At 39.9% G+C, this 26,423-nt stretch overlaps 1 protein-coding gene across 2 annotated transcripts in view; it reads left to right on the forward strand.

Annotated features, from left to right (window-relative positions):
• Nucleotides 1–3,567: 3,567 nt before the first annotated feature.
• NLRC4 (NLR family CARD domain containing 4) overlaps nucleotides 3,568–26,423 on the forward strand; it is a 44,374-nt gene continuing 21,518 nt past the window's right edge. The window contains exons 1-5 of one of the 2 annotated variants that reach the window (XM_070574141.1): nucleotides 3,568–3,858; nucleotides 13,068–13,194; nucleotides 15,679–15,939; nucleotides 17,234–19,228; nucleotides 25,558–25,650. In XM_070574141.1, coding sequence (XP_070430242.1) covers nucleotide 13,194; nucleotides 15,679–15,939; nucleotides 17,234–19,228; nucleotides 25,558–25,650 — 2,350 coding nt within the window. In that variant the 5' untranslated portion in view covers nucleotides 3,568–3,858; nucleotides 13,068–13,193. The remainder of the gene's footprint in view (nucleotides 3,859–13,067; nucleotides 13,195–15,678; nucleotides 15,940–17,233; nucleotides 19,229–25,557; nucleotides 25,651–26,423) is intronic. The other variant, XM_008544431.2, reaches the window with a different exon arrangement.

The following is a 26,423-nucleotide window of genomic DNA, read 5'->3' on the forward strand; positions in this document are numbered from 1 at the left end:
CATATCCTGCTGGGTTACTTAATCAGGGGTATTCAAAGTTACAATATGGTTCCCTTTCTATAACATGGCTCCCCTTATGTCAACCTTGTGTTAGCCAGTGTCAGGATCATGGGTGACTTTTGTGTTTTCTATACTAAAGATTTTCTGTGTTTTCCAAATTTTCTGAAATTAATATGTATATTTTAAATTAAAAAATATTTTTAAAAGATAAATGAGATTAATTAGTTTCAAATGGCATATAAGTGCATCCTATGCAGTGCTTGCTATATTTTCTTCATTGTGCCAAGAAGGTAATTATCTCATTAATTGCATACAAAAATGCTTTTGCAGTATCAGCTTTTTAAAAACTAGAAAACAGCATGTTTACTTTTCAAACATAAATAGGCTAAGCGAGGACTATCCTCAATAAAGTATGGTGGACGAATTATTTTAGATATTAACTAGCAAGCCCTACTCTTTTTTTTTTAGTGTTATTTATTTATTAAGATTTTATTTTTCCTTTTCCTCCCCAAAGCCCCCCGGTACATAGTTGAGTATTTTTATTTGTGGGTCCTTCTAGTTGTGGCATGTAGGATGCCGCCTCAGCATGGCCTGATGAGCAGTGCCATGTCCGCACCCAGGATTCAAATCAGTGAAACCCTGGGCCGCCGAAGTGGAGTGTGCGAACTTAATCACTTGGCCACGGGGCCGGCCCCAAGTCTCTTTTTTTTTTTTTCCTCAAGATCATTCCCAATGGTCCTGAGTCCAATGACCCAGAAATCTAGAGAATCAGTGGTTGGGAGGGGTAAGCCCACCCCCCTAGCTTCCAGAGTCTTCCCTGTAGCACTGAGGAAGTCTGAAATTCCCAGTCCTCCATGTGGAAATGGGAGAAGCAGAGAGAGAGAGTCAGTATGTCAGCCAGGGGTGGAAAACACATATCCAAAGGTTGAGATATAGACTGCTGATGTAGAACAGAAGGAGAAAGTACCCATATCTTAGCAGTCTGGTGACAGCTGGCAGCCAGATGGAATCCACATCAGGAAAGGGAATTTGAGCCCAGGAGAACACTCGGGTTGAGTACACGAGGGACAAGTTCCATCACAGGAACTGAGTAGAGAAAAGGATTCTGATCCTCCTCATTGTGTTAGAGGCAGCTCTCGCATAAGCCCCCAGAAACTTACAACACATTCAAGGAAGGAAAGAGGAAAGAAAAAAGATCGAAGGAGTTTTAGGTTGGAATGTGACTAAATTATAGATCTGAATAGACTAAGGGCTCACTGAACTGGAGAAGTTTACCTCAAAATGGGTGGATTAGTTTTCTACTATCAACTGAAGTGGAGATTGCGTCAGAAAGCTACTGGATTTATAGAGAAATAAAGTTTGCATTTTTTTCACACCTGAGTTTGTTACTGTGAAATTCATACACTAAATCAAACAAAGGCAGTAGAGTCGTCATAAGTCACTCTTTCCAAAATATTTGCATTGTGAAAAAAAGAACTGAGTGGATAGGGCTGTGCTTTGTCTAAACAAATTATTGTGTGACTAATGGTGGAATATTATGTAAGCCTTGGCCTAACCATCTCCCCTACACTCTTGCTTAGACTTTTAAATCACCCATAGTGGAAAAGTAATTGCAAATAGTTTGTAGAACACTAGTCAAATTTACTTACCCAGTTTCCGACATCCCATTCTCTTACTGCTCTTACTCCTAGAATTATAAATTCGAGAGAGACATCAGAGTTAATCCCACTTCCCACATGAAGCAAACACTGACCTCCTAAAGAATCCGTTCCAGTTAGCTCCTAAGGCAATACTTGACGTGACAAGGTACAGCGGAACCCATTCCAGCGAGTGTAAGCAGAAAAGAAATTTATCAAGGATATCAGATAGCTCAGAGAGTCTTCAGCAGGGTTCAGAGAACCAGACTGGGAGGTTATGCAGGCAAGAACAGGTCTTTTCAGTGCTGGATCCCTCAAACGGAAACGCCACTGTTGCCACCGGCTCCGCAGGACACTAGAGCGGGAGCAGCTGTGCCACTGCTTCCAAAAGAAAGTCGCAAGTTGGGTGTCTCCCTGCTCTTTCACCTGGGCGGCTTTCGCATGGGCAGTACCTTGGTTCCAAATTGCAGTCTCATGTTGGCTTCCAGTCAGCAGAACCCTGGGGCTGTGTGCACACTAACTTCTAGGGAAGCTGTGAAAAAAGGTTTCTGGCTTGTACTTTGGGCTGTGGGATTCACAATTTGGAAATTGTACCCAAACACTGGAAGGGCATTCAAAAATGCAAAGCAAAAAGCATGACTACCCTGAGGAAGGGCATTATCATTGGGCTTCTTTAACATTTTGAATGAAACACTGGCTCCTTGTAAATGACATTTCTTTGTCATGAACATCTGAAACATGCCCCTCTTCCCTATGCCATGCCTCTGCAAATATGTGAGCACTAACATCAAACCTTCTTAAAGATTTTTCTTCTTGCCAAATATTTCCAGTTTTTTCAAATGTTAATTTTAGGACAGGATTTCAGTACCCTTGAAAGTCAATAATCTGTCCTCCAGCATTTAGTTTCTTCTACTGAAGCCTCTCTTATATAGTACATCTGAATTATGAGACAGTCTAATTGTAAGGGGTGAGGATGTGGAATTACAGATGTACTTATATATATTTTACATAAATATCATATATATAAAGCTGAGGATAATAGGTACAATGTACCCCTACTTCCTGAAGGAATTACTCAAGGTGATTTGACCCTCCTTTCCTAAGGCATATTAGGAAGTTGCCAAGCACGACTTGACCCAATAACCTCCCCTGCCACTGACTATAAGGGCAGAGCACTAGCAAAATTCTAGAACAACTATTAGAGTTATGAATTATAGGCCCCAGAGAGAAAAAATATTATGACTTTTTCCCTCCTTCCCCATTAAATTGGGAATGAAAAGCATGAGTATCTATAAATGCTTAAAGTCACAGCATAGCACTGATGTGGTGCTTTTGGATACGGTATCTAAGTTGATATTCATAACAATCCTGGCGCAAGCTGGGTAGCCACCATTTTACTGCTAAGAACCTTACGTGACTTGTTTTAGTTGCAAGATGGAATCCACACTTAAACTCAGGTCTTTTGGCTCCAGAGCCCTGGGCATTTCCACTATGCCACAGTCCCAGGATAACAAGGGGTGGGAGGGACTGAGAGGAAGAGCAAAAGGGCAAGGGATGTAGCTCTTGGAACTTACTCAGGATGCCAAAATTTCTAGTAAATTATCTTTTCCAAATGCATTGAAAACACCTGACTGCAAATTCATTTGCAAAAGGAACTGGTGCAGCCGCATGGAGGATGAGCTTGCATGAATTCCTGATGTGAATCCAGCTCTTGCGTCTTTAAGCTCGTTTCACTTCTTTCCCTGGCTGCGTCTGCTTACATACATCTTCTTTCTCAAAACTGGTGGTACTTCTGTCCAAACCATTCTTACTATGATTTGAGAAAAGAAAAAGAACTTCTTTTACAATGCCTTGCCACATCTACAGGAAAAGGTGGCTTTATTGTGAAACAGAAAGCAAATAACAAGAAACTGTACTTTTTTTTTAGGAAGATTGACCCTGAGCTAACATCCGTTGCCATTCTTCCTCTTTTTGCTTGAGGCAGATTGTCCCTGAGTGAACATCTGTGAGAACATCCTGTACTTTATACATGGGATGCCACCCAGCATGGTTTCATGGGTAGTGTGTAAGTCCACACCAGGGATTTGAACTGGCGAACCCCAGGCCAATGAAGCCGAGCATGCGAACTTGACCATGGCACACCAGGACTGCCCCAGAAATTTTACTTTAAGAGTGGCTTTCTATCCACCAAGAAGAGAGAGCAACCGGATTGCTCAACCAGGTACCATGGAGAGAGAGAATGGGATTTTTTTGGGGTGGGTGGGGGAGAGGATTGGTCCTGAGCTAACATCTGTTGCCAATCTTCCTCTTGCTTTTTTTTTCTCCCCAAAGCCCCAGTACATAGTTGTATATCCTAGTTGTAGATCATTCTCGTCCTTCTATGTGGGATGCCGGCTTGATGAATGGTGTGTAGGTCCATGCCCAGGATCTGAACTGGCAAACCCTGGGCCGCTGAAGTGGAGGGCATGAGCTTAACCATGGGGCCAGCCCCAAGAGTGGGATTTTTAAGTGGGTTTTGCAACCAAATATTGAAATTTGGATTTACATTCGTTTAAAGCTTTTGTCTGCTGGGTATAAAAGCCTTAACTCCAAAGAACATGGTTTCGCATGGCTGGCTGGATTTGCCTGCAGGGAAACTTTTAGGGGCAGTCAGTCTGATCTGGGGGCCTTCATCAGTCCCTTGGAATTGCTGTATAAATGCACTTTAAGTCAGAGGGATGAATCTGTGTTTACTATGAGACGAAGTGAAGGGAAGGACTTTGAGATAATTTTTGGCCTTATAGAAATGAAATCTACTCTTGTTCCTTAGACTATTGTTAGAGTTGAAGATCAGAGCTCAAAAGACCTAGGGGGACAACTCAGTCCATCTATTCCTCTGAATTACTGACAAGAAACCTGATATCTGGACAGAGAAGTGAAGGAAACCACTGTTTACAGGACCCCTATTATTGATGGGGTCTTTACATACTTTATCTCAGTTAATCCTTACAACCCTGGTTTTAGAGAGGGGGAAATATGGTGGAGAGAATTAAATGACTTGCTGCAGGTCACGCAGCTAATTTGTCTACAGAACTAGGATAGAACACAGGCTCCTATTACTGTTCTCTTAACAGGTCAGGACACTTCTGTAATACTAATTGCAGGAGTCTTCCCGGGCTAACATAACAAAATACCACAGACCGGGTGGCCTACACAACACAAAGTTATTTTCTCACAGTTCTGGAGGCTAGAAGTCCAAGATCAAAGTGTCTGCAGGTCTGACTTCTTCTGGGGCTGCACTCCTTGGCTCACAGATGGTTGCCTTCTCCCTGCGTCCTCCATGGTCTCTCCTCTGGGCGTGCATCCCTGGGGTCTCCCTTTGTGGGTCCAAATCTCCTCTTGTAAGGATACCAGTCAGATTAGACTAGGGCCACCCTAATGGCCTCATTTTAACTTAATTACAGATCTTCCTTGACTTATGATGGGGGTTTACATCCCAATAATCCCATCGTAAGTTGAAAATATCCTAAGTCAAAAATGCATTTAATACACCCAAGCAACAGAACGTCATAGCTTCGCCTAGCCTACCTTAAATGCACTCAGAGCACTTCCATTAGTCCACAGCCAGACAAAATAATTTAACGCAAAGTCTATTTTATAATAAAGTGTTGTCTATCTCACGTAATTTATTGAGTACTGCACTGAAAGCAGATAACAGAACAGTTGTACAGGGACAGAATGGTTGTTAAGTGTATCAGTTGTTTACCCTCGTGATCACGTGGCTGACCGGGAGCTGTGGCTCACCACCACTGCTGCCCAGCATCATGACAGAGTCCATACTGCATATCAATAGCCCGGAAAAAGATCAAAATTCAAACTATAGTTTCTACTGAATGTGTATCGCTTTCACACCATTGTAAAGTTGAAAGATTCTAAGTCAGTCAGGCACTGTCTGTACATCTTTAAAGGCCCTATCTTCAAACACAGTTCCATTCCGAGGTGGCAGGGGCTGGGACTTCAATATACGGTTTTGAAGGAACACAATGTAGCCCAAAACACTAATGTTAACAATAATATGTGAGATTGCTGGAGTCTACTTGAGATCTAAGAACACTCTAGTCTAGAACCTTCTTACTAGAAAGGAAAACAGATGACACCCACTGACTGTCTCTGTTCCAACTGCTTTCCCATTTAATCTTCACGGCAGTCCTAGGAGATGAGTTTTATTCATGTCAGTGTTTCCGATAAAGAAAGCAAGACTCAGTGAAGTAAGGGTACGCATCTAATAAACTGCAGAGTGAGGATTTGAATTCAGGACTGCAAGGCCAAAGCTCACACACATTTTCCTCTTCTGTGTGGTGCCTCTCTGCTCCCATTATATATAACTTTTCTCTCATTTCATCCATATGTTGTGGGAATGACTTCATAGACACGGGTTATATGGGTCCCAAGAAACTTCAGTTCTCTAAGGAGCTCATGTAACCATTTGGAAGAAAATACCCATTTTTAGAATTAGTTCTAAATATTATTTTCCAAAGTACAAATATAGGAAATCGATTTCTTCCACGCAGTTCAATTGTTTACTAGACAGCTTGCTTGGGGTGGGGAGTGTTCAGAGCCATAGCCGCGATGCAGGGGAGCAAACTGGTCACAGCCCTGTACTTCATACCAGTGGGTAACTGAGAGTGAACTATCTGGGCTTCAGACTATGCGTAGATTTTATTCTCGAGAGCAGCCAATAACTAGTCAATTGTCACTGACTTGGTTCCCTGATCCGGTCACAGACTCTCTCTGTGGGTAGGAAGAATACTTTCAGTATCCAAACTGAATATGAATTTTTAGCATCTTCAACCTCAGCTGAGATTCCTGCCTGATGATCCACGGAGCAATTATAATCGACTATTTTAGCAAAGTGACTGGATGGCCGGGTCTGGGGCTAGTTTAATCTGTTTACATGTGAATATAAGGAACTTCTTGGCTCCTTCCTCTACCTTCTTCCTCTTTTTTCTGTTTTCACTTAAACTCTGACCATGACCTCTGATGGAGGTCTGATTCCTCTCACACCCACCCCTTTTTGACGGGGTAGAAAGGGAGGGAAGAAACTATAGTTGCTGCTATTTACGGAGTCCTTTCTGTGTGCCGGTCACTATTCTTTGGTCGAGGTCTCCCAGCCTATCACTGGTGGAGCTGGAATCTGAACTCAGTCCTGACATCAAAATAGGCCCTTGCTCACACTCCTGTGCTACCCAATCCTTATTTTCAGGCTGGTTGCCCGATGGCTCTTTCCCTAAAGAGCTGCTTCCTCTGCCCAGAAATAGCCTTTCCCCTTTACAGGCCGGTGAACTTTGGTTTCCTTCAAGAACTACTCAAAAGTCACCTCTTCCAGGCAGAATTAAATATCCCTCTGCAGGGTTCCCCTAGAACACTGACCTTCAAACTTTTATTGATCACAACTCACAATGAGAAATAGATCTTAACATCAGTACCCAGTGCTGGGATATATAACTAACCGGAACAAAACTTTCATGAAAAAATACAATGCATTCTGATTTCACCTTTAATTCTATTTCATATTTTAAAAATGCACTAATTGTAACCCACTTAAAATGATATCACGACCTCCTAATGAGTTGACCAGTTTGAAAAACTGCCTGGGAAGACACTCTTTCTTCCTTTGACAGCTTTTCTTGCTTCGCTCATCTCTGAAAGCCTTGGATCCTCTGGCTCCCCACACAGACACACTGGGGCCCAGTTCTTTAATGCCATATCCATTAGCTGTCTAAGATGAAGTTCCTTTTTGTTTTTTGGTGAAGAAGGCTGTCCCTGAGCTAACGTCTATTGCCAGTCTTCCTCTTTTTCTTTGAGAAAGATTATCCTTGAGCTAACATCTGTGCCAAACTTCCCCTATTTTGTATGTGGGACACCATCACAGCGTGGCTTGATGAGCAGTGTGTAGGTCAGTGCCCAGGATCTTAACCTGTGAACCCTGGGCTGCTGAAGCAGAGCGTGCAAACTTAACCACTACACCACCAGGCCAGACCCCCATTTTGATCTTATTTGTCCAGTGACGAAAAGTTTGGCCCTAAGAGCATGACTATTTGTACCTTGGTTGGGTGTACCTAGCATATTTGACAGTTAAGCAAATAATTTTGAACATCCCTCTCCTTTATACAATGCTATTTTCAATAATAATCATATAACAAATTAATGATAGTAATGGCCAGAAAAGAAGCCCAGACAGTGACAATTTTCTTTTTTTTTTTTAATTTTTAATTGTGGTAAAATATATGTAATGTAAAACTTACTGTCTTAACCTTTTTTTTTTTTTTGAGGAGGATTAGCCCTGAGCTAATGTCTGCTGCCAATCCTCCTCTTTTTGCTGAGGAAGATTGGCCCTGAGCTAACATCTGTGCCCATCTTCCTCTACTTTATATGTGGGACACCTGCCACAGCATGGCTTGATAGGTGGTGCGTAGGTCCGCACCCAAGATCTGAACTGGCAAACCCTGGGCTGCCGAAGAACATGCGAACTTAACTGCTACACCACCAGGCTGGCCCTTCATCTTCGGCAGTTTTTAAGTGTACAATTCAGTAGTGTTATGCACATTCACATTGTTGTACAATCAATCTCCAGAACTTTTGCATTTTGCAAAGTTGAAACTCTGTATCCATTAAGCAACTGCTCCCCATTTTCTTCTCCCCACAGTCCCTGGCAACCACCATTCTACTTTTCGTTTCTATGAATTTTACTATTCTAGATATGTCATATAAGTGGAAGCATATAGTATTCATCTTTTTGTGAATAGATTATTTCACCTAGCATAATGTCCTTAAGGTTCATCCATACTGTAGCTTGTGACAGGATTTCCTTCCTTCTTGAGTCTGAATAATATTTCATTTTATGTATATACTACATTTTGTTTATTCATTCATCTGTCACTTAACACTTGAGTTGCTTCTACCCAAGTGGTTCTCATGAATAATGCTGCTATAAATATGGTTGTACAAATATCTCTTTGAGACTTTGCTTTCAATTTTTTGGATATACACCCAGAAGTGGAATTGCTGGATCTTATGGTAATTCTATTTTTAATTTTTTGAAGAACTGCCAGACTGTTTTCCATAATAGCTGCACCATTTTTCATTCCTATCAACAGTGCACAAGCGTTCTGATTCCTCCACATCCTCATCAATACTTGTTATTTTCTGTTTTTGTTTTTTGTTTTTAATAGTCATTCTAATAGGCCTGAGGTGATATCTCATTGTGCTTTTGATTTGCATTTCCTTTATGATTAGTGATGCTAAACATCTTTTCATATGCTTATTGGCCATTGTTTATCTTCTTTGGGGAAATGTCTACTTAATTCTTTCCCCTTTCTTTTTTTAAAAATTTTTGCTGAGGAAGATTCACCCTGAGCTAACATCTGTACCAATCTTCCTCTATTTTGTATGTGGGTTGTCACCACAGCATGGCTGCAGACAAGTGGTATAGGTCCATACCTGGGAACCAAACCTGAGCCACCAAAGTAGAGTGTGCAGAACTTAGCCACTAGGCCATAGGCCTGGCCCCTCTTTGCCCATTTTTGAATCTAGTTTTTTATTTGTTGTTGTTGTTTTATAGTGATAATTTTCTTTTATTAAACTTTGTGTGTATAATCATAGCAGTAAAAATAAATAAATAAACTAGAGTAAACACTGCAGTACAAAAAAAATGAAAAATTTATACCTACATATTGGTCCAGCATAGTGATGAATAATCAAATCCCTTTTCAAACCTTACCTTCTGCAACTTTGTCAATGACTTTAGCAACCTGATCATTGTGCATATTTGTGTTCAAGAGACAGTAATACCAGAATTTTCAATATATCTCAGCTCATAGTTACATGAAGAACACTTTTTAAAAATTTTAATTTCAAAAAATTTCTTTCTAATGAGGCAACATAAAAAAATAGTTATAAGGATAAGTTCAGCAGAAATTCATAAACATTCTGTTTCATATTATATTCCAGAAGTTGAAATATGGTGTATGCCTTTGTTTCTTTGGGATTGATTGTGGTGACTTTTAAAGTCACTAAAGTCTGTAGTAAAATTAATAAATTAATTAAAGATCTCCCATATGTAAACCTAGAGGAGGCTCAAGCTGGATATTTCCCCGTCCCCAGGTCAGCTGGGCTCTGATAATAGCCCTGTAGGTGAGGCTCTGGTAAAATTTGTCTTGAGGGCAGTCCTTTTTAAGAAGAATAGAATGCTCTGGGTCTATTTCAAAATGGCTACTTTTCCCTTCCCCTTGCTGGAAGCATGAGACAGGATTTTTCTCTGTCAATGAAAATAACCAATAACCATTCTATAGATAAGAGAGAGAAGGTGAATTTTACCTGAACCAGGTTAAGAACTATGATCTGGGAAGGCAGTCTCCACAAAGGAAGAAAGCATTCCAGAGAAGCACGGTTTTCAGTACAGTTTTATACCTTTTTAGAACAAAGAACAGACGTCAAACCTGCCCAGGATACACATTCATCGAAATTTCAACGAGATATTTAGTTGTAGATTAGCGGGTGAATATGACCCTGATGTCCAGGAAAGGAAGCTTATTTTCAGAAGTACTGATACTGGCACCATAGGAAAGGAAGCATGCATCCTTATCCTCAGACTGCATTCTTTTACTTTGAGATAATGTTTAATGCATTCTTTACTTCAGCAGTTAAAGCAGATGTACCACAAATGTTTCACAGGCCATAAGTCAGGCTCCTTTAGTTGAGACCAAATCAGGTTTAAACCAGACTAGCTATCCCATACATCTCAACATGTGAAAATTTCTCATCACTCTAATCTTCATTATGAGAACTTGGCAGGACTCTTGGAGGTAAAACTCACAAGAGCCTGGGGGCCTTCCTAAGACTAGCCTCTCCTGGAGGTTTTAATTCTCATACTTGTCTACACTGAGCCTCTAGCAATTTGCCAATCATGGTTTAGGGTTTCCTAACAGGATACTGGTTCCTCAGAGGTTTCTGCTCATGAGTTCCTGCTCCTTGCGGGTTTCTGCTCCAGTAAATTGTGATTCTCTTTCTCTGTATCCACCTGACTGTCTCTCCAATTTTAGGGCAGCAATTTGCCTGTGACCTCAATTCTCTGATATATCTAAAGAGACTTACTGATTTTCAGTCTATTCAGCTTTTTACTTGATATTAGGTTGGAGTAACAACTTCCTTACATGCCAGACCAGAGACCAGAAGTCAAAAAGGCTTCTTTTAAAAATAGAAATCAATAAACTAATCTTAAAATTTATATGGAAATGCAAACAATTCTAAAAAAGAATAAAATTAAAGTATTTATGCTACCTGATTTTAAGATTTATTTTAAGGATACAATGATCAAGACCATATGATATTGGAATAAGGACAGACATATAAATCAATAGAACAGAATAGAATCCAGGAATAGCTTCACAAATTCAACGGGTAAAAGATACTCTTTTCAACCAATCATGCTAGAAAAACCAGATATCCCTATGGGGAAAAAAATGAACCTCAACTCTTTATTTCACATCATAAACCAAAATTATCTCAAAATGGATCAATGACCTAAATGTAAAAGCTAAAATTATAAAACCTCTAGAAGAAAACTTACATGAAAATCTTTGTGGCTCAAGACAACAATGATTTTGTAGATAGAAGACAACTAGCATGAATCAAAGAAGAAAAAGTAAGTTGGACTTCATAAAAATGGAAATGTTTTGCTCTTCAAAAGATGTAAGTGAATGGAAAGGCAAACCATTGTATTAATCATGTTTTAAATTTTCTATATTTTATGATGCTTTGCTATCCTGGGAGCTTTGCTGGCTGGGAGAGACTGCCCCTACCAGGGCTAGCAATTTCCTAGGGATAGCAAAAAACTTGCCTGTGAGTGTGCCTTTCATATACAAACCAATCAACCCCGAAATCCATATCCCCAGCCACTAACTTCATCTAACTCTCACACCCAAACACCAATATATCCCCTGGCCTAAATTAATACAGGGCTACCCTGTAGAGCCCACAGTCTGCTGAAATTATTCAAATTACCCAATCTTAAACTTGCTCAAACTTGCCTACCTTGCCTCACTCATTCCTTCCTATGAAAACTGTAAAAGAGGCTCTGGGCTAAGCTTTTTGCCTTTGCTCCTTCTGCCTCCTGATCAACTCTGGTACTTCCCTGTGTGGTCCTGTGGGACCCTGTATGGCATGGCACGTCCTCCTTCTCTTGGGAATTGTAAGTAATAAAACTTCTCTCATTGGCATTGACCTCTCCATTTTGTCACTCAGTTATCTCTATAAATTAAATCCCAGGTACCATCAAAACAACCACAGATTAGAAGAAAATATTCACAATACATATATCTGACAAAAAACTTGCATCCGGAATTTATGAAGAACTCAAAAGTCAATAATAAAAAGACAAGCCAATTTGTAAAATGGGCAAAAGATTTGTACAGATACTTTACAAAAGATTTATGAACGAACAAAAAGGTACAGGAAAAGATGCTCAACATCATTAGTCATCAAGAAAACTAAAAATACATAATGAGATACCACTACCAACTCATTAGAATGGCTAAAATTAAAAATATGGATAATGGCAAGTGCTAGTAAGGATTTGGAACAGCTGGAACTGTTGGTTTTACATGCCAGTGGGAATATAAAATGGTATAACCACTTTGAAAAACAGTTTGGCACCTTCTATAAAATTAACATACACTTACACATGACCCAGGAATTCCACTTGTAGGTATTTTACCCAAGAGAAATGAAAACATATGTACGAAAGGATACTTGTACATGAATGTTCATAGCAGCTTCATTCATAATAGCCAAAAACTGGAAACAAACCAAATGTCCATCAATACGAGAATTGATAAGTAAACTAATCTGTTCATACAATGGAATATTGCTCAGCCACAAAAAGGAGTGAACTACCAACACATGCAAACAATAAGGCAAATCTCAAAAACATGCTGGTAAGTGAAAGGAGCCAGACACAAGTGCACATACTGTATTTTTTCATTTATATGTACTTCTAAAACAGGCAAAACTAATTTATAGTTAAAGAAATCAGACCAGTGGTTGCTTTGGTGGGGAATAGGAGGGATGGACCATACAGGGACACAAGGGAACTTTCGGCAGTGATGGAAATATTCTAAATCTTGACAGGGGTATTATCGACTTGGGTGTATATGTTTGTCAAAGACTCTTTGCATTTTATTGCATGTAAATCATACTTTGAAGAGGTTGATTTTAGAAATGAGGCAGTTTAATACTTAACTGATATAGAAAGGTCTCAAAAATATAGTAAGTAAAAAAAAATGAATGTCAAACATTAGGTATGTTGTGTCCTTATTTGGTGTGGGGAAAAAAAAAAGAAGTACAGAAGTGACAATGGTTGCTGCTTGATAGTTTCTGGTTCTGTTTTGGTAGTTTTACAGAATGAGGAGCAGCTTTACAGAAAGAAGAGGACAATACTGGGATCATCTTTGACCTGTCCACTTGGAAATAATATCATCTACTGAGTTATAGAAAGGTGGAGAGCTTTTATTCACAACAAGTAAGTGCACTAGAAATAAAATCTGGGGGCTGGCTCCATGGCCGAGTGGTTGAGTTCGCGTGCTCTGCTGCAGCGGCCCAGGGTTTGGATCCTGGGTGTGGACATGGCACTGCTCGTCGAGCCACGTTGAGGCGGTGTCCCACATCCCACAACTAGAAGGACCTGCAACTAAGATATACAACCATGTACTGGGGGGTTTGGGGAGATAAAGCAGAAAAAAAAAAAAATGATTGGCAACAGTTGTTAGCCCAGGTGCCAATCTTTAAAAAAAAAAAAAAAATCTGCCTTATTATATAGTGTGCTACCAAATACTGATGATATTGAATAGAAAATCAATTCATGCCTTCCCCTGACTAGTTATATGTGGAAGTCCTGATAAACATTCTTCTGTGATTTTCAGAATTCAGTTACGAACATGGCAGCCCGTGATAAAAGGCAGAACCAAAAATAGGGTAGGACTCACACAAAGAGTGACAAGGTGCATGTTTTAAAATATTGGTCCCCTGCCATCACCTCTTCAGCCATATCCTTCTATCCAGAAACAGAGAGATATACCTGTCAAGATCATTCTGAAGAAACACACTGTAGATCTAAGTGGAAACCAAAATGCAACACTTTGATGACTGGGTGTAGACCTGTATTAACCAATGTAGCAGCCACTGGCCACGTTGTTTATTTAAATGTGAATTTAAATAAATAAAAATTAAATAAATTTAAAATTCAGTTGCATAGTCACACTAGCCACATTTCACGTGCTCAATAGCCACATGTGGCTAATGGCTACTCTCTCAGACAGCGCAAATATAGAACATGTCCATCATATCAGAAATTCTACTGTACAGTGACGGTCTAGATGAAGAGATATTCTGATGAGAATGAATACTGAGTGAATGAACGAACAGCTTGCGTTTATCTGACTTCCTGATAAGAGAGGGGTATGATAGTCCACACACAGGGAGCTATACCATGGTTACTAATAAGGACATCTTACAGTTACATAGCAGTACACTTTTCAAATTTTAAAACATTTTTATGAATGTGACTTTAGTCAATATTTTTCATGACAGTTAATAGTTAAAGTATCAATGTCTTAGTTCTATAGCTGAAGAAATGTAGCCTCAAAAAGTATAGTTTTATGACCTTGCAGAGGTCTCTGGGACTTTCCTAGGTGACGTTTCTTCAACAGTAAAATGAAGATCGTGGCTAGACCCAGACTTAGAGGTCATCTCCAGAGGGAGGATGTAGAAGCCAAGAGAACAGATGAGACCCCAGAGGGAGAGACAGGAGACTCGCTGACAGGACATGTAGACAAAGATGTGGTAACATTCCAGCTGAGGCTAGTGGTAGAGATCTGCACCAGAGAGAAAGGGAAGCTGGGTGGGATGCTGGGAGTTGGAGTGCCTGATGGTACCTTTCAGACCAGAGAGGGCTTGGGGCCTTTGGGAGGACCACATCCACTTGGATGAGTCCAGAAAGATTTGAAAACCAGGAGCAGCCCAGCCCAGCAAGACAACTAGTGCAGACAGCATCTGAGAGTGAAAAACCAGGGAGACATTTCTCCGAGCTGTCGTAGACTGCCTGGGTCTGCATTTGAGAGTTAGATCTTGGAGAGCCAGACACAGAAATGACACAGCTTCCCCAGGGACGAGGAGAGGTGGGAGCTTACACTGGACACAAACAGCTGTTTTGCAGTCATACTCTTCAGAAATGACCAAACTCTATGGGAGATAAAAGGTACTACTCCTTTTAGTGGTGACAGCAGAGTAATGGCCAAAAACAGTAGCTAACATGTATTGAGCTATTCGTATAAGATAGCATACACGGATTCTCATAACAACTTCCTAAATTAAATACTGTCCTCGATTCCATTGTACAGGTAAGGCACGAGTGGTGTACTGGAGCTGCTTCGTACTGTTTTGTGAGACCTGATTGTTGAATTTTCATGATTTTTGTTAGCCAGTTGACATATGCTGTTAGCTTGAAATCAGCCATGGTGGGAATATTTATAACACAGAGACTGGTAAATGCTACAGATTAGGGCCTTTACCCACAGAGAACCAGTTTATTCAACATTTAGCAGCACAGCACTGAAATAGCCTCAAAGAGGTTTGGCAACTTGCCAAGGTTACACAGATGTTAGCAACTGACAGATCCTAGGCCAGTCTTATCACTTTAAAGCCCATAGTCTTACTACTATGACCTCACTGAGGACCCTTTTATACTGAGGGGACAACATTGCTTGTCTTACTTCGTTACCAAAGAAAAACCATCTTGCTCACCAAGGACTCTAGGAATAGGGATGAGGGGCTTTGCAGAGCTTTTCTTGAGGGCTTGGAATTCAATCATTTGGCATCTCCATAACTCAAGATGGGTCCAAAGGAAAAAAACGCGTGATCCGAATGCTCTGGCTACACGATGCTGATATGCACAATTTATGTTTATTTATAAATAAATAAATGTGTATATTTTTCTCCACCTCCTCAGTGAATTTCATAAAGGACAATAGCCAAGCCCTCATTCAAAGGATGGGAATGACTGTTACAAAGCAAGTTGTGGATGAGCTATTTGTGTGGAATGTTGTGAATTACGCAGAAGTAAACATCATTTGCTGCGAGAAGGTTGAGCAGGATGCTGCGAGACAACTCATTCACATGATTTTGAAGAAGGGTTCAGAAGCCTGTAACCTCTTTCTTAAATCCCTTGAAAAGTGGAACTATCCTCTGTTTCAAGACTTGAACGGACAAAGTAAGTATCAATTTGCTTGCATTTGTTCTACAAATAGAATAAACCATGGGGAAGACCCACAATCCCCATGACAGAGCCTCTGCTCTCCTCCATCTTTATATCATGGGGCAGTGGGCTTTGGTCAGGCTAAGGAAAAGCTCAGACACTATCAGAAAAAACTCCCATTAAATCACTTGATGGTGAAGCCAAACAAGTAACTCCAGGGTTGGCGAATGATTCAGTATATAGTCTCACTTCAAAATCAAATTGGAGGGGCTGGCCCCGTGGCTGAGTGGTTAAGTTCGTGTGCCCTCCTTTGGCAGTCCAGGGTTTCATGGGTTTGAATCCTGGGCGCAAACCTAGCACCACTCATCAGGCCATGCTGAGGCGGTGTCCCACGTACCACAACTACAACGACCCACAACTAAATTATATACAACTATGTAATGGGGGGCTTTGGGGAGGAGAAGGAAAAATAAAATCTTTTTAAAAAAATCAATTTGGACAATGAAGGCACTTAAGAAGTCAAGGCAGCAGTGGTTCTCAACATTCCTTCATTTGGTGAGGACCATCTGTGGTTGAGTGGTCCAGTTGACTACCTACCCATGATCCAGGCACCATGGCAAAGACAGCCTGACTGACTAACGGAGCATGATTCTGCATTTCATGAAATATTAATTTAGTTTTGATTCCTTTAAATTATTAAATTATTTCATGACAGATTATAATCAAGGTTAAGGCTTGATCTGTTGAAAGTTACCCCTAACCATTATTCTCAGCCATATCCCCACCATTCTCATGTACTTTCCTTAACCCAAACACAGGCTCCTCCCATTGCCAATCAGCTGCTACAAGATTTGGTGGTGGAAAGGAGGAAGCAGAAGGCAAAAGGGGAAGAAGGGCAGGGGCTGGCCCCGTGGCCAAGTGGTTAAGTTCGCGCGCTCCGCTGCAGGCGGCCCAGTGTTTCGTTGGTTCGAATCCTGGGCGCGGACATGGCACTGCTCATCAAACCACGCTGAGGCAGCGTCCCACATGCCACAACTAGAAGGACCCACAACAAAGAATATACAACTATGTACTGAGGGGCTTTGGGGAGAAAAAGGAAAAAAAAAAAAGGGGGAAGAAGGGTAAAAGCTGACAGGGAAAAGCAGGAGTAAATATTTGGAACCCTTTGTGCCAGTTCAGAACTAGGGCAGGTAAAGTTATCAAAGGAAGAGTCTCAGTATCCCTCCCCCCACCCCTTCATCCTCCTGAATTCTAGGTTCTGGGGAGACACAGAATTGGGTCCTTTTTAACGTCACTTCTTCTCTAACAGGTCTTTTCCATCAGATGTCAGAAGGAGACTTAGATGATTTGGCTCAAGACTTGAAAGATTTCTACCATACCCCATCTTTTCTGAACTTCTATCCCTTGGGTGAAGATATTGACATTATTTTTAATTTGAAGAGCACTTTCACAGAACCTGTTCTATGGAGGAAAGACCACCACCATCACCGTCTGGAGCAGCTGAGCCTGAGCGGTCTGCTAGACACTCTTCAGAGCCCCTGCATCATCGAAGGGGAATCTGGCAAAGGGAAGTCCACTCTGCTACAGCGAATCGCCATGCTCTGGGCCTCTGGAAAGTGCAGGGCTCTGACCAAGTTCAAATTAGTCTTTTTTCTCCGTTTGAGCAGGGCCCAGGGTGGACTCTTTGAAACCCTGAGTGATCAACTCCTGGGTATCCCTGACACGATCAGGAAGCAGACTTTCATGGCCAAGCTGTTGAAGCTACGGCAGAGAGTTCTTTTTCTCCTTGATGGCTACAATGAATTCAAGGCCCAGAACTGCCCAGAAATTGAAGCCCTGATAAAGGAAAACCACCATTTCAAGAATATGGTCATTGTTACCACCACCACTGAGTGTCTGAGGCACATCAGGCAGTTTGGTGCCCTGATTGCCGAGGTGGGGGATATGACGGAGGACAGCGCCCAGGCTCTCATCCAGGAGGTGCTGATAAAGGAGCTCGCTGATGGCTTGTTGCTCCAAATTCGGAAATCCAGGTGCTTGAGGAATCTGATGAAGACTCCTCTCTTTGTCGTTATAACTTGTGCAATCCAGATGGGGGAGAGTGAGTTCCACTCTCATACACAAACAAGGCTGTTCAAGACCTTCTACGATCTGCTGATACAGAAAAATAAGCACAAATGTAAAGGGGTGGCTGCAAGCGACTTCACTCGGAGCCTGGACCACTGTGGAGACCTAGCTCTGGAGGGCGTGTTCTCCCACAAGTTTGATTTCAAACTGGAGGACATGTCCAGTGTGCATGAGGATGTCCTACTGAAAGCTGGACTCCTCTGTAAATACACAGCTCAACAGTTCAAGCCAAAGTATAAATTCTTTCATAAATCATTCCAGGAGTATGTAGCGGGACGCAGACTCAGCAGTTTATTGACTTCCCAAGAGCCAGAAGAGGTGACCAAGGGGAACAGTCACTTGCAGAAAATGGCTTTCATTTCAGACATTACATCCAAGTATAGCAACCTGCTCCTGTACACGTGTGGATCATCTGCCGAAGCCACCAGGACTGTTCTGAGACACCTTGCAGCAGTGTGTCAACATGGCAGCCTCCATGGACTTTCCATCACCAAGAGACCTCTCTGGAGGCAGGAATCTAAGGAAAATGTGAAAAACACCACCGTGCAAGAAACTCTGAAAGCCATAAACATCAATTCCTTTACAGAGTGTGGCATTAATTTATTCCATGAGAGTAGATTCGAATCAGCCCTGAGCGAAGAATTTGAAGCTTTCTTTTGCGGTAAAAGCTTATATATCAACTCAGAGAACATCCCTGATTACTTATTTGATTTCTTTGAACTCTTGCCTAATTGTGCAAGTGCTCTGGACTTCGTTAAACTGGACTTCTACGGGAGCGCTACAGCTTCGCAGGACAAGACCACAGAAGACACAAGCAGGACCCACACGGAAGAGTCCTCAGGAACCTACATTCCCAGCAGGGCCGTGTCTTTGTTCTTTAACTGGAAGCAGGAATTCAAGACTCTGGAGGTCACACTCCGGGATTTCAGCAAGTTGAATAAGCAAGATATCAAATATCTGGGAAAGATATTCAGTTCTGCTACAAGCCTCAGATTGTACATTAAGAGATGTGCTGGCGTGGCTGGAAGCCTCAGTTCCATCCTTAGCACCTGTAAGAACATTCATTCCCTTGTGGTAGAAGCCAGTCCCCTCACCCTAACAGATGAGCAACACATCACATCTGTGACAAACCTGAAAACCTTGAGTATTCATGACCTACAGGCTCAACGGCTGCCAGGTATTGTAAACATCAGCAGATTAAACTATAATCAAGCCTGGTTCGGTACTGTGGAAATACTAGACATCATATAGTGTTGCTTTAAATTTTCTATTAGTTTCTGCCAGGTGTCAGAACTTGGAAGGGAGGTGGGAAGGCTGGAGAGAGAGGTCCATGTTGGGGGAAGGCTGTCAGATCCATCTTAGGGAGGATTCCCAGAGCTGAAACTATATAGTCCGATTGAATAGCTATATAATTTATTTGGTAAAGTGTGTTGTTTGTGTGTGTGTATAGTAGGTTAAGCTTGTTTTCATTGAACCCTCCCCCTTGTCAGCATCTCCATCTCCACCTAACACCCACTGCTTCCCTGCCAAGTGGTACCTCTCCCCTTTTAAGTGTTGGAGGAATCCAGCCTGTAAACTAATCACCTACAGGAACTAGTGGCTAATTGTGTAACTAGATTCTCATCTAGGAAATTCCAGAACACACTCACCCCGCTTCCACCCCAAGTAGCATTCATTTTGAAAGAAGATTTGGGGAACAGATTTTTTCTAGCAGGAAGAAGTTTCAGAGTTCAAACACACACATGCAGAGGCAATCTTTCTGGGTTAAGGGGAGTTTTTCCCAAATTCAAAATAGCACAAAAGGTGAGTGTCTGCCTTCCCTGAGTAGACAGCCCACTTGTGTAGATGGGCCCTGTTGCCCGGAGCAGAGGCTACTATGTGGTGTGAGGCTATGGGCAGCTGGAGCCTTGCTCTACTTGACTGCAATCTGGATTAATTTTCATCCACGAGTGATTTCCCATTCTGCTCTCTCTCACTTGTCACCCTGTAGAGGAAATTTTCTATCATTTTAAAAATCTAGACCCTTTTGTACAGATAATCTTTGCAAACTCCTACTCAATGCAGGAATCCCTTCTATAAGATTCTGGATAGTCACCCACACTTTATTGGACTAGCTTCTGTGTCAGGAAGCTCACCATCTCCTCTTGACGGCTGTTCCTTTGTGATGATTGATCTTGCAATCTGGCCACCTATGTGCTGAATTTGGCCTACACGTTGTTTAGAATTTTCCTTTTAATGTTTGCCAATATTTTGTTCTTAATTTTTTAAATCTAATTTATTTTTTGAGTAATATGGTATTTTGATATCTGAGTAATATTTTTTGAGTAACATGGTCCAAATTATAAAATAATCCACAATGAAAAGTCTCCTTCCCTTCCCCACCCTCTAGCCATGACTCATCTCCCTGAAGGAGTTGCCAGCATTTTGAAATTCTGGAATATCCTGTGAAAATATAGGATTCTCATTTCTCTTGAAAATTGCAGATTTGGCAACCATGGGCCCACTTCCTCACTTGGTAATGATCGGCCAGAGCTTCATGATCTGTTCCTATGATCTTCAGACGAGACACATAATCTCTGGTTGGGCACAGAGCCCACTTGTTCTACTTCTTGTAATAATATTATCTCCCTGGTGCTTTTTGACATTTGAGTTTAAATCAATGCTCATTCTCTCTTATAGCTAAAATCCACTTCCCTGTCATTTATGCCCAAGATTGGTTTCTATTTCTGCCCTCAAAATCCCCTTAGTTCATCTCTTTTTATTGCTGAATAGTATTCCACTGTATGGATGTACCACAGTTTATCTTGTAACCATCGAAAGACATGTAGGTTATTTCCAGTTTGGGCAATTATGAAGAGAGCTACTATAAGCATTCTTACACACGTTTTTGTGTGAAAAGAAGTTTTCAGTCCATTTGGGTAAATACTTAGGAGTGGGATTGCTGAGCCATATGACAAGTGCTTATTTAACTTTTTAAGAAACTTCCAAGCTATTTTCCAGTTTGTACCATTTTACATTTCCAATAGCAATATATGAGAATTTTAGTTGCTCTGTATTCTCAGTAATGCTTAGTATTCTTTGTGTTTTTCTATTTTTTTCATTCTGCAATAAGAAAAAAAAACAGACAATACTAAATGCTGATGAGGAGGTGGAGCAACTGGAACTCTTTATGTAGTGTTATCTCATCATAGTTGGCTGATAAAAGTTGAAAACTTTTCGTGTGCTTGTTTGCCAACTATATATCCTCATTGGCGAAGTGTCTGTTCAAATTTTTACCCATTTTTAATTGGGTTGTTCTCTCAATGTTTTGTGTTCTTTATATATTCTGGATACAAGGCCTTCATAAGATAAGTGATTTGAAAATATTTTCTCCCAATCTGTAGTCTTTTCATTCTCTTAACAGTGTTTTTCATAGAACAAAAGTTTTAAATTTTGTTGCACTCCATTTTTTCTTTTACAAATCATGCTTTTGGTGTCATGTCTAAGAACTTTTTGCCTGACCTCAGGTTGTAATGATTTTCTCCTATCTTTTCTTTTTAAAGGTTTGTGTTTTACATTTAGATATATGATCCATTTTGAGCTAATGTTTGTATAATGTGTGAAGTTTAGATTAAGGTTCATTTTTCTTGCGTATGGATACTGAGTTGTTCTATTTGTTGAAATGACTATTTCATCTTTGAATTGCCTTTGTAGCTTTGTCCAAAACTCATTTGGCTATAGCTGTATGGGTGTATTTCTGGACTCTGTTCTCCTATTGATCTATCATTTGCCAATACTCTTGCCTATCTCTTGCCAATATCATGTTGTCTTAGAAACTGTAGCTTTATAGTAAATCACAAATTGATTAATATTATTTCTTCAACTTTATTCTTCTCTTTCAAAATAATTTTTCATAGTCTAGTTCCTTTGTCTTTCCATATAAATTTTAGACTCGCATTGTTTATATCATCAAAAGCTCCTGGGATCTTGGTTGGAATTACATTAAATCTATAGACCAATTTAGGGAGAACTGACATCTTTATCATGTTGAATCTTTCAATCCATGAGCATGGTTTCTCTTTCCATTTGTTTAGATTTTCTTTGATTGCCATTTTGTAGTTTTCATCATGTTGATCCAGTATATATTTTATTAGATTTATACCTAACTTTTTCCTTCTTTTGGAGCTGTTGTAAACGGTATTTAGAAAAATTAGTTGCCAATTATTTATTACTACTATATAGAAATACAATTGATTTTGTTGTGCTGATCTCATAATCTGCACCTTTGCTAAACTCATTCCAGAAAGAACAGTTTATTTCTCCCTTTCCAATCTGTATTCCTTTTACTTCATTTTCTTGCCTTATTCCATTAATTACAAATTGCAGTGCAATGTTGAACAGGAAAGGTGAGAGTGAACATCCTTGTTCCTGATCGTAGGGAGGAAGCATTCAGACCTTCACCATTAAGTATGATGTTTACAGTTTTTTTGTAGATGCCTCTTATCAGGTTGAGGAAGTTTCCTTCTATTCCTAGGTTGCTGAGAATTTTTATCATGAATGGATGTTGGATGTGTCAAATGTTTTTTCTGCATCAATTTATACGACTATGTAGTTTTTTTCTTTAGACTTTTAATATAGTGAATTACATGGATTGATTTCTAAATATTGAAACAGGCCTACATTCCCTGTATGAACTGTACTTGGTGATAGTATAATATTCTTTTTATATATGGCTGGATTCCTTGGTAATACTTTGTCGAGGATATTTTGCTTCTATGGTTGTGAGTAATATTGGTCTGAAGTGTTTTTTTTTTGTTTTATTCTCTTGGTCTGAGTTTCATATTGGTAAATTGTAACTTCATAAAATGAGTTAGGAAGTGTTTACTTTTATTTTCAGGATGTGATTGTGTAGAATGGATGTTATTTCCTCTTTGAATGTTTGGTAGAATTTGCAAGTTAAATTTTCTGTTTCTGCAGATTTCTTTTTTTGGAAAAATTTAAACTACAAATTCAATTTCCTTAATAGTTATATAGGACTATCTAGGTTACTTATGTCATGTTGGGTGAGTTTTAGCAGTTTGTGGCTTTCAAGGAATTGGGTGATTTTAGCTATGTTGTCAAATTTATGTGTGTAGATTTGTTCATATTATTCTCTATCCTTTTAACATCTGTAATTTCTGTAGTGATATCTTCTCTTTCATTTCTGATATTGGTAATTTGTTTTTCCTCTTTTTTTCTTTGTCAGTCTTGCTAGAAATTTATCAATTTTATTGATCTTTTCAAAGATACAGCTTTTTTTTTTTGAGGAAGATTAGCCCTGAGCTAACATCCACTGCCAATCCTCCACTTTTTGCTGAGGAAGACTGGCCCTGAGCTAACATCCATGCCCATCTTCCACTATTTTTATTTTTATTAAGATTATGATAGTTTACAACCTTGTGAAATTTCAGTTGTACATTATTGTCAGTCATGTTGTAGGTACATCACTTCACCTTTTGTGCCCTCCCCCCCCCCGCCCCTTTCCCCTGGTAACCACCGATCAGTTCTCTTTGTCTATATGTTAACTTCCACCTATGAGTGGAGTCATACAGAGTTCGTCTTTCTCTGTCTGGCTTATTTCACTTAACATAATACCCTCAAGGTCCATCCATGATGTTGTGAACGGGATGATTTTGTCCTTTTTTATGGCTGAGTAGTATTCCATTGTATATATATACCACATCTTCTTTATCCAATCATCAGTTGCTGGGCACTTAGGTTGGTTCCCCGTCTTGGCTATTGTAAATAATGCTGCAATGAACATAGGGGTGCATGGGACTTTTGGAATTGCTGATTTCAGATTCATAGGATAGATACCCAGTAGTGGGATGGCTGGGTCATAAGGTATTTCCATTTTTAACTTTTTGAGAAATCTCCATACTGTTTTCCATAGTGGCTGCACCAGTTTGCATTCCCACCAACAGTGTATGAGGGTTCCTTTTTCTCCACAACCTGTCCAACATTTGTCAGTCTTGGTTTTGGATGTTTTTGCCATTCTAACAGGTGTAAGGTGGTATCTTAGTGTAGTTTTGATTTGCATTTCCCTGATGATTAGTGATGATGAGCATCTTTTCATGTGTCTATTGGCCATCCTTATATCTTTGGAGAAATGTCTGTTCATGTCCCCTGCCCATTTTTTGATCAGGTTGTTTGATTTTTTGTTGTTGAGCTGTGTGAGTTCTTTATTTATTATGGAGATTAACCCTTTGTCAGATAAATAACTTGTAAATATTTTTTCCCAATAAGTGGGCTGTTTTTTCGTTTCAATCCTGTTTTCCCTTGCCTTGAAGAAGCTCTTTAGTCTGATGAAGTCCCATTTGTTTATTCTTTCTATTGTTTCCCTCGTCTGGGGAGTTATGGTGTCTGAAAAGATTCTTTTGAAACTGATGTCAAAGAGTGTACTGCCTATATTCTCTTCTAGAAGACTTATTGTTTCAGGCCTAATCTTTAGGTCTTTGATCCATTTAGAGTTTATTTTTGTGAATGGTGAAAAAGAATGGTCAATTTTCTTTCTTTTACATATGGCTGTCCAGTTTTCCCAGCACCATTTATTGAAGAGACTTTCTTTTCTCCATTGTAGGCCCTCAGCTCCTTTGTCGAAGATTAGCTGTCCATAGATGTGTGGTTTTATTTCTGGGCTTTCAATTCTGTTCCATTGATCTGTGCACCTGTTTTTGTACCAGTACCATGCTGTTTTGATTACTGTAGCTTTGTAGTATGTTTTGAAGTCAGGGATTGTGATGCCTCCAGCTGTGTTCTTCTTTCCATCTTCCACTATTTTATGTGGGATTCCTGCCATAGCATGGCTTGACAAGTGGTGCCGTGTCAGCATCCAGGATCTGAACTGGGAAACCCCAGGCCACCGAAGCAGAAAATGTGCGCTTAACCACTGCACCTCTGGGCTGGCCCCAAGATAGAGCTTTTTTTAAATGAGTTTTTCCTATTGTTTATCTGTTTGCAATTTTTTATTGATTTCTGTCCTTATCTTTTTATTGTCTTCCTTCCTCTTACTTTGGTTTTATTATACTCTTCTTTCTTTAGTTTCGTAAGTATTAAGTTTAGGTTATTGATTTGAGACTTTCCCTCATTTCTAATAAAAGCATTCAATGCTATAAACCTCCCTCTAAGCACTGTGTTAGGTGCAGATTTTGATATGTTTTATTTTTATTTCTGTATTTTTCAAAATGTTATCTAATTTCCCTTGAGACTTCCTATTTGATATATGCTTATTTAGAAATTTGTTGTTTAATTTCCAAGTGTTTGGAGATTTCCCTGTTATCTTTCTGTTATAGTTTTCTAGTCTAATTCCATTATTTTTGGAGAACATGCCTTTAGGTAAGGAAGATGTCCATCTCTGACCAAAACATATATTTTTGTGTCAATTTCATGAACATTTCTTGCCTATGGTGACAACTAAAATCTTTTGATTGGCAATAGAAACCTAGTAAATGAGCACTGAACACAGTTCAATCTCTTTTCTTTTGGCAGGTGGTCTGATTGACAACTTGGGTAATTTGAAGAACCTTATGAAGCTTATACTGGATAACGTTAAGATGAGTGAGGAAGATGCTATAAATCTAGGTCAGATTTTTGTTTTCTCTTATATTTTTATTAATACAAATATAACAATAAGAATAGTTAAGACTCTTTGACACTGGTTGTATCTATACAAGGCAAGGATGCCTTTATGTGCTTGTGACTACGTTGGTTTTTCTAGACACTTTTCTCCACTCCCATTCCAATGCTTCAGCACCAATTTATGTAAATTGCACACCACTAGATTGTAATCCTTTTGCAGACAGAGCCACAATAGTTTTTTATCTCTCTGGATGATTGACTATGTTTGTATTTAAAGCATAGAGACAATGCAAAAAGTTTATACTGTGGTTTCATAATTAAATAAAACTTCACAAATGGATGGAACACAAGAATGAATGTAGATCAAGTAAACTACAGGAACACAAGGAGAACAGCAGTCTATCACAGGGAGCCGGTCCTCCAGGATAAGGAGGATTCCTGTTGAAGCTGTTTCCCGTCTTCCCAACGTCCCTGCTTTTTTTTTTTTTTCTTTTTTGGCTTTTCGTTTTCCCTGTTTAAGCCCTCAGTTAAATGCTCCTCAGCTCTGTTGTTTTCATTCTGCTTCCTGCCTAAAGACAATCCTATCCTATAATTAAAACATGGCTGACCTTTTTTTATTATTATTATTAAATAGCTTACATGAGAATACTCAAATTAATTCACTTTGCAATAAACAGCTATTGGGTGCCTGTGAGTTACACAGAATATCAGAGCTGGAAGGAGCCCGACAGCACCTGATTCTACTCTCTCATTTTTACTCACACTGGCACCTGGAA

Source organism: Equus przewalskii, chromosome 14 (assembly GCF_037783145.1).
Source record: "Equus przewalskii isolate Varuska chromosome 14, EquPr2, whole genome shotgun sequence".
Lineage (NCBI taxonomy): Eukaryota > Metazoa > Chordata > Mammalia > Perissodactyla > Equidae > Equus > Equus przewalskii.